The sequence below is a fragment of the Mustela lutreola genome, chromosome 14, assembly GCF_030435805.1.
Source record: "Mustela lutreola isolate mMusLut2 chromosome 14, mMusLut2.pri, whole genome shotgun sequence".
Taxonomy (NCBI): Eukaryota; Metazoa; Chordata; class Mammalia; order Carnivora; family Mustelidae; genus Mustela; species Mustela lutreola.
In genome coordinates, this window is record NC_081303.1 from 51954907 (window position 1) to 51968130 (window position 13224).

The window sequence follows — 13224 nt, forward strand, 5'->3', positions numbered from 1 at the left end:
ACAATCATCTACATCCATTGTTTAAATGATGTTAGAGGGAATTGTATCTTATATTACTTAAGACATTTTGATAAATAGATTCTAAAATTTTGTCGAACTACCTTTGCATATTGGCTTTCCTATCCATTGGCTCTTAATGCACTGTATAAAATTGGGTCCATCCAATTGGTAATTATTTGGACATATATAAGTTACTTTTTCTTCTGACCTATATGAGTCCTTCTTCCGGCCTATGGGTATGGCAATACCAAAGTCAGGTAAGCCAAAACAATCCGTTTCTGAAAGAAAAGAACATGTACTTCTTTGGTAAATCTTTTAAAACACATAGTGACCAATAACTAGAATGTAGAATAATAAGTACACATCAAACCAATGGGCACTAACACAATTTTTCTAAGTTGAAAAACTGTGTTAGAAGTCTTTTGACTTAATTATATTGAATTGTCCTATGTTTATCAAAAGTAAAATATGGGGATGATGATAAGGGAAGTCTGAAAAGGTAGAAATACATGTAATGCTTGATATCACATTTTTTCCACTGAAATTCTTTTTTGCTCATATGAGCCACCTACATTATGTATGTATTTGTATTTTTGGTTTCTGTCAAAATCTGTTACTTTTAATTATATCAAATATCTTAGAAAAGTATATACTTCTAAGGAGGTAACTGATAAACTAATAGTAAATTGAATAATGATGAGCTTGCTGAGCAGGGACCAGCTGTGATCCAGGCACAGAGAGGAGGAGTCTGTGGACGTGTACCAGAGGATGTCGAATGTGCACATGAAGTGACGTGAAAGTGAAATAATTTGGGCTCATGCTTTCACACGTTTATTATTAGTAGGGTTATTAATTTTCTACCAGACTCCACAACTTTCTAGAGATACCTTGTTAAATTTCAGAATTACTGCCTGGTTTCATATTTGTACTATTTATGTTCTGAATTAAGAATATTGATCAACTTTAGAGTAAAATTAAATACACTGTACTTATGCATTCTGGTGGATGAGACCATTTTCCTCCTAAACACTTTATAGATGCAGATCCATTAGTCCCAAAACCTTCTTCACATTTGTATACTATTTCTTCTCCATCCTGGTAGGTGTCTGATTTGTGAAGAGGAAGACTATGTGGAACCACATATTCTGGTGGTGCACAAGGAAGCCCTAAAAAAAAAAAAAAGAAAGAAAGAAAGAATGGGATTGGGAGGGAGACAAACCATAAGTGACTCTTAATCTCACAAAACAAACTGAGGGTTGCCGGGGGGAGGGGGTTTGGGAGAAGGGGGTGGGATTATGGACATTGGGGAGGGTATGTGATTTGGTGAATGCTGTGAAGTGTGTAAACCTGGTGATTCACAGACCTGTACCCCTGGGGATAAAAATATATGTTTATAAAAAATAAAAAATTAAAATAAAAAAAAAAGAAAGAAAGAATGACTCCATATTTCATTAACTCTGAAATTTCATTTTAGGTACTGGTTGCCATATTTGGCAGTCTAATTGGAAAAGAAGTGGTAACACAGGAGCTACGATCATAACACAGAGAAGGTGCACAAATGCTTCGTAAAACCACCACTCTGATGGGTGTCCAGCTGGCAAGCTGAGCAAGAGCTTGAAACTAAAAAAAATCAGTATATTATCAGCTATAGCAGCTTCTTTCTAGATATGTCTCCTGAGACAAGGGAAACTAAGGCAAAAATAAGCTATTGGAACTACATCAAAATAAAAAGCTTCCGCACAGTGAAGGAAATAACAAAACTAGAAGGTAGCCTACAGAACAGGAAAAGATATTTGCAAATGACATATCTGATAAAGGGTTAGTATCCAAATATGGAAAGAACTTATAAAACTCAGCACCGAAAAAGTGAATGATCCAATTAAAAATGGGCAGAAGTCATGAACAGAAATTCTTCCAAAGAAGAGTACAGATGGCCAACACACATGAAAAGATGCCCAATATCAGCCATCATTAGGGAAATACAAATCAAAACCACAATGAAATATCACCTCACACCTGTCAGAATGGCTAAAATTAAAAAAAAAAACAACACATAAGAAACAACAGGTGCTGGTAAGTATGTGGAGAGAGGGAAACCCTCTTGCACCGTTGGTGGGAATGCAAACTGGTGCAGCCCTCTGGAGAACAGTATGGAGATTCCTCAAAAAGTTAAAAATAGAGCTACCCTGTGAACCAGCATTTCCACCACTAGGTATTTACCCAAAACAAACCAAAAAACTAATTCAAAGGGATACATGTACCCTGATATTTACAGCAGCATTATTTACAATAGCCAAGATATGGAAGTAGCCCAAATGACCATTGATAGATGAATGGATAAGGAAAAGGCAGTATGCATATTACTCAGCCATAAAAAAGAATGAAATATTGTCCGTTGCTATGACATGGGTGGAGCTAGAGACTATAATGCTAAGCAAAATAAATCAGAGAAAGACAAATACCATATGATTTCACTCATATGTGGAGTTTAAAAAACAAAACAAAACAAATGAGCTAGGGGGAAAAAAGAGAGAGATACAAATGTAAAAACAGACTCATAATTATGGAGAACAAACTGATGGTTACCAGAAGGGAAGTGGTCGGGGGGATGGGTGACATAGATGAAGGGGATTAAGGAGGGACCTTGTAATGAGCACTAGTTGCTGTATGGAATTGATTTATTATTATATTGCACACCTGACACTAATATTACACTGTACATCAACTAACTGGAATTTAAGAAAAACTTAAAAAAATAAAAAAAATCAAAAATAAAAATGTCAATATATTTATGAGAGAGACTATCAGTGCTTCTTAAACCAATATAGTAAATGACAAAAAAGAAGGCATTGGGAGTTAATCATCTTAAGATTAGTACCATATATTGTAAAGAAATCAAGAAAGAAATGATGAGAAAAACAATGCTGATGGCAAAGCAAAGCAAAAGTTATATAAACTTATATAAATTGGAATATGAATAGGCATAGCTATATGAATAGGTAGATTTAATTGCACTACACACCTAGTTTTAATTAAACAATTGCCATCATTGAAACTGATTCTATAGCAAATCAATAAAATTAACAAAAATGGGATAGATTTGATTATGCAGAAATTGGTAAAGTACATGATTATATAAATGACTTTAGATATTAAGAAACCTAAAGGACAGTTTGTTTTCTTTCTTTTTTTTTAGGACTCTTTCTCATGACTTTGATGACACTTATATTAATGGCTCTTACTGAAAATTGAAACTAGAATTTTAGTTTGCATACTGTCCTCACCTACACACAGGGGTAGAGAACTCCATTTTCCCACCTCGCATGTTATCTCCTCTTTTTCAGATATCCTGAAACCATCCTCACAAGTGTAACTTAATTTGCTGCCATGTGGGTAATGCTTAGGTTTCAATGTTTCTTTTATTCCTTCTGAAAATTCAGACGATTTAATGGTTCCATGTTCTATAGGAGGTGGTTGAGGACACCCGAGTTTTTCTGTATGAAGAACAGAGATCAAAGGGTCAAGTATAGATACAATGTATAAATTGAAAAATGCAATCAAATACCATTTGGGGTTTTAAAATAAGGATAACTTGGACAAATTAGATACCAAAACACTGAAAAACATTTGAAACGTGCAAGCATATGTATCTCCATAAAATCTATGCTATTATCTACTTGTTTGCTATGCCCCTTCATTCTTGTCCTGTTCATTATGAGGAGTAAAATAGGGGTAAACAGAAATTTTCTATGGTATTTGCACAATAGCCCAAAGCTGTTGTCTGTTCATTTCAAAGCAGAAGTGTTAGAATACCGATTGATGTGTATACTTAGTTTGTAATTTACTGCTTCGAGGTAAAGTGAAACAGATCTAGAGAAAGATCTTTATCTTATTCCTTTACACAGAGCACAGAGGAGCATTAACCTCATTTGGAAGAATGTTATAAAGCAAGTTATGGGCTACTGACCAGCACAGCGTGGTATTGACTGCCAGCTTCCATCTTGGCACACAATTTCTTCTGCACCCTGAATTATATAATTGTCCTGACAGACAACAGATACTTTTTCTCCATCCTGATAATTCACCGTCGTTGCCATATTTTGAGCATTGGGAATCTGAGGTGGAGGGGGGCACGACTGCGTGCTAACTTCTAAAAATATTAAAATTAGATTTCTTGATTAAAAATTATAAGTTAAACATATTACAAAGATAATTAAAACAGAAAACTCAATAATAATGTACTGTTAATGATTAAATAATGATTAAATAATATTTAATACTTAAATAATAATAACTATTACTTAAATATAATGATTAAATAATTATGGTCTATATTTAAACATCTTATACTCATCAGCTTGTAGAGCAATTTAATATATCACGTGTGGTTTATAGTCTCACTGTCTTGTAGTAACTGTGTTTTATTCTTTCTGTGATAAATCTTGCATAATTTATGTAAAACTTATTTTAATGATTTCTAACCATTTGGAGGTTCTAACTGAATTGTCCACTCAGTAAGAGGCACCAAATAAATACTGATATTGGGATCCTATTTACAGATATCCATAATCAAATGTATTGTGATTGGATTAAAAACCTTCACAAGATGTGGAATGTAAGCTAATTAGTCAGAGGAAAAATTACATACAGTTAATGATCAGTTATCAATTGATACAAACTGAAACAAATGATAATTATCAGTTACATATTCTTGGCTAAGATAAGGATTAGATATGGTCCTTAATAATTTATAGTGTTTTTGTTTTTGTTTTTTAAGATTTCATGTATGTATTTGACAGAGAGAGACACACAGAGAGACAGAGAGGGAACACAAGCAGGGGGAGTGTGAGAGGGAGAAGCAGGCTTCCCACTGAGCAGGGAGCCAGATGTGGGGCCTGGATCCCAGGACCCTGGGATCATGACCTGAGCCGAAGGCAGACACTTAACAACTATGCCACCCAGGCACCCTTAAACTGTGTTTTTAAAGTTACAAAACTCTTTGGAGGTACTGTTTCCTAGCTTGCCTACACTGTTGAGAGATAGGAAGGTTAATGAAATGCACCCTCTTGAACAGATCAGACAGGCTGGCTTCAGTTGCATGACCAGCAGGGACACATGATTCCTCTGTAAACTTGTGTTTGAGCTCTTAAAGAACTGAGATACCACACATGTATGGTGGCAGCTCTTAATCTGAAGACAAAGCATGTTTGTTCAAAACTGAGGGAAGACTCTGGATGGCTCTACTTGGAGGCTTTTGGACCTCTTTATGATTCCTTGATTTTGCTTTCTTCTGTAGTGCATTTATTTCATTAAAGGCCTTATGTGAGTGTACATGGGGAAGTCTTTTTTTTTTTTTGAAGATTTTATTTATTTGTTTGACAGACAGAGATCACAAATAGGTAGAGGCAGGTGGAGAGAGAGGAGGAAGCCAACTCTGTGCTGAGCAGAGAGTCCAACATGGGGCTCGATCCCAGGACCTTGAGACCATGACCTGAGCTGAAGGCAGAGGCTTTAACCCACTGAGCCACCCAGGCACCCCAACTGGGGAGTCTTGTAAGTCCCTTCAGATACCCAAGATTTTGTAGTCAATGCAGAGAAATATTTGACTGAATACACTCTATTCATGCTTACTAATATTTTCTATTTCTATCTTATATTTTCTCTTTCTCATATTTTCTATTTCTAAGTGTAGAAGTATTTTATATTTAACCAGAAACTTTTTTCTTATTTGTTCCAAATATCTTGGCATATTTTTTCAATGCAGTATCAAGGGCTGAGTTTCTTCTGTATCTGATATTTAACCATTTCTGCCCTAATAATCTTAATTTGTACTTCTGATACATTTGCCAGAGTTTGGTCTAGCAACTAAATTTCCCTAAAGGCAAAATTACTATTCTGCAAATCATCTGTTTATGCTTTAAAAAAAAAAGTTTCTCTATATTTTTGTGTTTTAATTAATTATTTGTATTTTATTTTACATCCAGTTTTTAAAATTATTCTTTTCTTTCTTTCTTTCTTTCTTTCTTTTTTTTTTTTTTGCAGTACTTTGTACAGCAATCAACTCTTAAAAGAGAATGAATCTATTTAGGAAAAAATAAATATTTGGAAATTAAGCAAAAAATTTTAAATAAATGACATATTAAGGAAGAATTCACAAGGAATATTAGATACCATTTCAGATAGAATTAAATGAAAATGAAATGTATATAAAACTTTTGAGACTGCTACAGCAGGGAGGGAAAAATGGAGTTTCTTTTTAAAAAGTAGGATGGTTTAAATCCATGTTTCAATTTTCTACCTTAAGAAATGAAATATAAAATTAAAATCAATGTAATTCAAATTAAAAAAAAACAGTTAAGTCCACAGAAGAGAGAAAATTGAGAAAGACAAATAGAAAAAAGAAAACAGAAAAGACAGTGAATGTTAATAAGGCTAAAAAAATAGATGAGAGAGTAAATGAAGAAAATTAAGTGTTAAAATTGGTTATTTGGAAATATTAATAAAACTGAAGAAAAAATCCCCAGGAAGAATAATCAAGTATAAGAGAGAAACAAATATCAATGTCAAGAATGAAAGAAGTGATACCAACAAATAAACTATATAATTAAAAGGAAGATAGAATATTAAGTGACTATTAAAATAATTGTATACCAATCAACTTCATAAATTAGATAAAAGAGAGATATTTCTTCAAAAATATAATTTCCTTGCATTGACAAAAGACAATAAGGAAATATGAATATTTCATTATTTATTAAACAAATTGAATTATTCATCAAGAAAAATTTCCAAAAAAGGAAATTATATATCAGATGACTTTGTGGGTAAAGTCTATCAAACATTTAAGGTAAACATAATAAAATAATAATATGTGTAATAATAATATTACATAAATACTTTCAGAAAACAGAGAAGCAGAAAGCAGTCCACATTTTGTTTTATGAGGCCACGATAATCCTAATAAGAAAACTTGGGAGATGCATTTGAAGGAAAAAGTAACTATAGATTTATATTCCCCATGACTATAGATGCAAAACTCCTTAAAAATATATCAGCAAATTGAGTACATGAAAATATAGAAAGAATAACATGTCACCATCTAGTAGAGTTAACTCTAGGGAAGAGAGATTTGTTCAACATCCCAAGATTCATGTCTATACCTCACTGTATTAACAGAATTAAGGAAGTCAGATTATCATATCAAGAGATACATAAGAAGCATTAAAAAAAATTCAACATTGGTGATCATAAAATTTCTCAGTAAAGTGAGAATGGAAGGCAATGTCCTTAAACTGATAAGGACATTTACAGAAATCCTAAACTGACATTATACTTGTGGTAAAATGTTGAATACCCTCTCCCAGTGATCAGGAATGGGACAAAGATGTATGTTCTCATTGCTTGGTTTCAACAGTTTACCAGAGGTCCTAGTCAGCAAATAAAAATGAACGGGCAAAAATAAAACCTTGTATTTTCAGTGATATAACTGCTTATAGAAATCGCAACAGATCTACAAAATAGTACCTAAAATGAATAATGGAATTGATATAGTGTCAGAGTATAAAACCAATGTGCAAGACCCAGTAGGGACAGAAACCCCATCTCTGGCAGGGCCACACACAGTCAGGTGTTCTCCCACAAAAGCTTCTCCCTGAGCAGAAAAAGGTTCATGCCTCACATCAGCACCCCAAACTCTGGGACTTGCAAAAGCAAGATGAGCCCCTAAAACACCTGGCTTTGAAAACCAAAGGGTCTCACATCCAGGAGACCCAATGGGCTGCAGAGAACAGAGTTTTTTTTTTTTTTTTAAGGGTTTATTTATTTATTTGACAGAGAGGCACAGTGAGAGAGGAACACAAGCAGGAGGTGTGGGAGTGGGAGTACCAGACTACCTACTGAGCAGGGAGCCCCATGTGGGGCTTGATCTCAGGTCTCTGGGATCATGACCTGAGCTAAAGGCGGACACTTAATAACTAAGCCACCCAGGTGCCCCCCCAAAACGCTAATTCTTAAAGCTACCTGACCAGATGTTAATTTAAGGCCACCACGTTTCTGGGTTTTGTTTTATAGCAGACTAAGGCACTGATGCAATTAATATTTAGGAATAGTGTTTGGGCTAGTTTCTGAATTTCCTTCCAGCTGAAAAATTATGTGTAGTAATACATAAAAATACATAACATTTTAATACAAAAAATTTTAAAAGATGCAAAAATACTAAAATTACAAGTTAGGAAGAAATAGAGTAAGTTTTTGAAAATAAGAGGTTACCTGTGCAGCTTAGATCAGGGTTCCATCGGCCATTTATGCATGTTGAGTGTTTTGGCTTTATTCCTTCTCTGCATTTATAACTTATTTTCTGGTTATGATCATATACAGTCTTACCTAATGGTTGTGCCTCTTTTCTAGTCAAGCTGTATTTACATTTTTCAAGTTCATCCGTTGCTATAAAATGAAAATATTCCCTTGAAAAGACTAATAAGAATCAAAGCAACTACTGCAAAAAAATAACTTAGAGTCAATAGTATAATGAAATTAGCATCTGAGCCCATAAATCCCACCAACCAATCTACTCCTGACCAATGGCATGAGATGGGCTCTTATGTATGAAAATAAGTCTCATGTTCAGTCCTGGAGATTTCTGGGATTAGAAAAGTGTAAGAGGCTCACTTTTTAGGATGATCTACATATTGAACAGTCATCACCTTGACTACATTTGGTCCCACATTTATCTGTGGAAGTAGAATATATGAAATTGCTAGCTTAAATATATTTTTTCAATAAAGGTAATGTAATACAATATGAAAAGTACAGCTAAGATGTCTCTTACAGAATGTGAATATTTAAGTAGATCTTTTGTATGATCGCTAAAAAATAGGAACAGATTTTTGGAATAAGATACTGAGGGGATAAAAATATATGTTTATAAAAAATAAAAAATTAAAAAAAAAAAAAAAGATACTGAGTGCTTAAAGCCACAACCTGTTTCCTGTTTATACTCTTACAATCTATGAAGAGCTATTTTATATACCAGATCACCCTATAATTCAACATTATAATGTTATAATAGTACATTTTTACTGACTCTGAGTTAAATATACCAACTTTTTATATAAATACATATTTCCAAAATTCAATGCAGATTGAAGTATGTTTTGGATTTGATAAAATATGAGTTGATGTAGGTCTTTGTTAAAGGTTAGCCAAAGAAGTAATGATTTGGAATAAAAAATCAAACAAAGGAGACTAATTCAAAACACACTAGAGGCTGAGAATTAGTCCTGTTTTTAAGGCTTGTCCACAATGTTGAGTGAGACAAAACAAGATGTTCAGGTGATGGTAACTGAGGGACAAAAGGAGTGGTGGTGGTTGTTCTCATTGCGCTATGACTTATTGGTTTCTGAAAGAATTGCTTTGTTTATTAGGAGAAAATAAACATTCGGAGAAGAGTGAACAGCTAGACTAGCTGGAGGTACGATATTAATACTGAATGAAGAAAATTGGAGTAAGGGCTATGATAGGTGTAAGGGGATTATGTTAAGCTGAATATAGGTAGAAGATTAACCTTTGGAAGGCAAACTCTGAGATCAGAAAAGAAGAATAATTGAAGCAGATAATTTAGAATAAGAGTGAAAAGTTGAGGGGTTTTCCCTGATGTGAAACAAGGGGTGATCATTTGTGGAGATAGAAGAGGACAAAGATGAGGTTTGGTCTTGAAGGACTGACAGTACATCCAATGGGAATGTGTTTAGCAAAAATGTAAGGATTAATAAACAACCAAACTTATGATTCCTTCAACAAACTCCTGTTTAACGTGTGCTCTATGTCTGCCAGTCTTTTGGGTATTGGGAATACATCCTGAACAAAAGAGGAGTAAATCTCTGCTCTCATGGATGGTGTACCTAAGCCCTGCCTTCTCCTTGGAACAATTAATGCCTAGAAATCTGATGAATAAGTAAGATGGTACACTCAGAGCTCTCTTTGAATGTAGGACTTAGGAAAACTCTAGGAAAGAACTCATTCCAAGAGAAAAATGAAAAGGGTCCCCAATATTTTCCATGTTAGTCATAAAAGACTTGGTCATCCAAAGGTCAGGATGATTTACATACATCAACCTGAGTGAAGTCATCCATCAGATTTGTTTCCTGGCCTAATCCTGACTGCCTCTTTTGATGGAGTTCTACTGACTGAGAGGGCCTACAGCCCACCCACCCTCAGCACATTAACTTGTTGCATTTGAAACAGATTGGGAAATTGTTAGAGGCTTGGAGAGAGGCAAGATTCCTATAGCAATGTAGTAATGTAGCAAGTGTGTATTAACTTCCTTTTCCAGGGCCTGAAATTGAGTTCCACCTGAAAACAAAAGTGGTATTTATGCAAATATAGTTCCATTTTCCTGGCAATTAGTACTCATATTTAAATCATATGAATAACCATAAGTAAAATTCAGGTTCATACTTAAAAACAGTGTTAATATCAGAGACAGAAATACTGATAAAATTCTATTGCTAATTTGTAGACATATAATGAGCTATAAGCAATGTCTGCTTTCATTATAATTGAAGAACTGACTTTTTAAAAATGAGAGATGTACCTGAACTTATTTACATATTTGAGAGACAGAGAGAGCATGAGAAGGAGGGTCAGAGGGAGAAGGAGAAGCAGACTCCTGGCTGAGCAGGGAGCCTGATGTGAGGGTCCAATCCCAGGATCCTGAGATCATGAGGTGAGTGGAAGGCAGATGCTTAACTGACTGAGCCACCCAGGCACCTCTACTGACTGGTCATTTTCAAGAATGTACCTAAATTTCAAAAACATATTCACAAATATAGCTTTTACAATAACATATTAAATTTTATTGACTGTCAATTTGAGAAGTGTCTTCTCACCAATGCACTGAGGAAGTGGGGTCCACCTTCCATTAATACATGTAACTGACTTGTGTCCAATCATTGTAAAATCTTCCATGCAATTGAACTCTACTGAATCTCCATGGCGATAGGGAATGGCAGAAGACTCAACAACAGACCCGTAATGAAGTTCAGGTATATCTCTACATGTACTCTCCACCTCTGTGAAAATTTCACAAAAGTATGTTTCCTTACAAAATGCAGTTTATGTGTTTATATGAATACAGAAAGTGTTGATTTCTGTTTAAATATGAATATTTTTTATACATTACCAATACACATAGGCAAGTCTGTCCATTGTCCGTCAACACACTGAATTTTTTTAAAGCCCTTCATCAGAAATCTAGTATTGCAAACATATTCCACCAAATCATTGTGTTCATAGATTTCTTTTTGTGTTTCTTTAACTTTCCCATTGAGAAGTTGAGGAGGTGGAGCACACTGTTTTGTTTGCTCTAGAAGAGAAATACTGTGTAAATAATGGTTGAATTATCTATTCTACAACTTAAAAATCCATAAAATAGAGAGTTTTTAAAATTAATTTATGTAATTTACAATATAATTTATTATAGCATTCTTAAACAACATTGTTACACCAGAAAGATGTTTCCCAGTTCTATTACTTACACTGAACAAGTGTATTAGAAGTATATTTAAGCCCAGAAAATATGTTTAATAATCTAGGTATTCTAAAGATGTATGCAAAGCAATTAATAAATGTGGTTGTATAAATTACAGCAATATTCATATTCCATAGAAACATTTTATTAGAAGTGTTTGAGAAAATGCCATGATTTGAAGCATTTGATCAGATGCTTTAACTTTGATTAAAGCATACATGTGATTGAATTGACAATAAGCTGCTTGAATATTGTTTAGACACAATGAAACTTAAGGAAAGGCCCAGGCTATACAAAGTGTCCAATATTATGGTGGAACTGTAGGCAAAAGGAAAAATAACAAAAGGAATGTGAGACATCATATGTGTATCTATGCATACTTCCACTACATATTTCAGGAAACAATCGGAGATTAATTGCTTAAATAAGGAAGTCTGAGGTATGTACTCCCCAGCTCATGTCCTGGCTTAATGCACTAGATTATAGACACACTCAAAGCCAACAGAAAATTAAGAGGTAAAAAAGGGATGATATCCAAATCCTAATTCTATTTTAGCGGTTGTAAGATAGATATTCACCTTTACATGTTGGAAGATTAGGGGACCATCCAAAGTGGTAACATTGAACTGAATCTGGTCCAACTCTTTTAAGTCTTGATCTGCAGGAGAATCTCAACACGTCTCCAACTCTGTATTTGTCCTTTCTGGGGTCAGCAATTAAGTTTTCTTCTACTTCTGGAACCTTGCATTCTATTTCTAGAAAAAATAGGTCAAATAATTTGGTGAGAATATTTAATCAATCATCACTACAGTTAACTTTATGTGTCTTATAAAAATGAGGGGGGCTCCTGGGTGGCTCAGTGGGTTAAGCCTCTGCCTTCGACTCAGGTCATGATCTCAGGGTCCTGGGATCAAGTCCTGCATTGGGCTCTCTGTTCAGCAGGGAGCCCGCTTCCCCCTCTCTCTCTGCTTGCCTCTCTGCCTACTTATAATCTCTGTATGTCAAATAAATAAATAAAATCATTTAAAAAAATGAGGATCTGAGTACTACATATACAGAGGGGCATCAGATAAATCCTCCTCTTTGAAAAATACTCCATATTAGATGTTACACACCTTCTAAATTCATAGAAGACTCAGAAATATTAAGGCATTGAATAGCGATATATGTATTCTGAAAATTTGTTTGTAACATCAACTTACTTGTATTGGATCTGATTTTATAACTGCCATTTATTTATAAAATATGTGATATTGTTTTGTACTGTCAAAACATAAAAGTATTCTTTTATATTAAAAAAGTGATGCTATAATTTTAAAATTGCACTCAAATAATAGTTGGTGCTTTTATTTAATGTAAATGTAATTGGAGAACCAGAACACATATAAGGTATTTCTAATATGGTTTAAAGACACTACTAAAATTCCTTAATTTATATTATATCATGTTGATTATATTAGTAAAGAAATAAAACTGAACCATAAACTGAAACATGAAAAAAAATAAAGAAACATGTTCAAGGCCACATAATTGGGCATATTCTAGGTGTCCTGAATATTTATATAACACACAACTATCTATTCTTATTGGACCTAGAATTTATATCATCTATTAATAAACTGTTGATTATGATAATTCAATTTAAGATTATTCTTATTCAATTAAGAAAACCATCCCTTTAAATTTATCAGGTTTGT

At 33.9% G+C, this 13224-nt stretch overlaps 1 protein-coding gene and 1 long non-coding RNA gene across 8 annotated transcripts in view; one reads left to right on the forward strand and one right to left on the reverse strand.

Moving 5' to 3' along the window:
- The window catches only part of LOC131814438 (uncharacterized), a 225072-nt gene that overhangs the window by 31975 nt on the left and 179873 nt on the right, over nt 1-13224 (forward strand). The gene's annotated exons all lie outside the window — the stretch shown is intronic.
- LOC131814432 (complement factor H-like) overlaps nt 1-13224 on the reverse strand; it is a 35648-nt gene that overhangs the window by 4880 nt on the left and 17544 nt on the right. For 5 of the 7 annotated variants that reach the window (XM_059145358.1, XM_059145357.1, XM_059145356.1 and 2 more), the window contains 8 exons: nt 12106-12282; nt 11180-11362; nt 10887-11069; nt 8269-8442; nt 3968-4150; nt 3285-3494; nt 990-1166; nt 102-278 (listed from right to left, as the gene is read on the reverse strand). In XM_059145358.1, the coding sequence (XP_059001341.1) occupies nt 102-278; nt 990-1166; nt 3285-3494; nt 3968-4150; nt 8269-8442; nt 10887-11069; nt 11180-11362; nt 12106-12282 (1464 nt within the window). The remainder of the gene's footprint in view (nt 1-101; nt 279-989; nt 1167-3284; nt 3495-3967; nt 4151-8268; nt 8443-10886; nt 11070-11179; nt 11363-12105; nt 12283-13224) is intronic. The other 2 variants (XM_059145359.1, XM_059145362.1) reach the window with 2 other exon arrangements.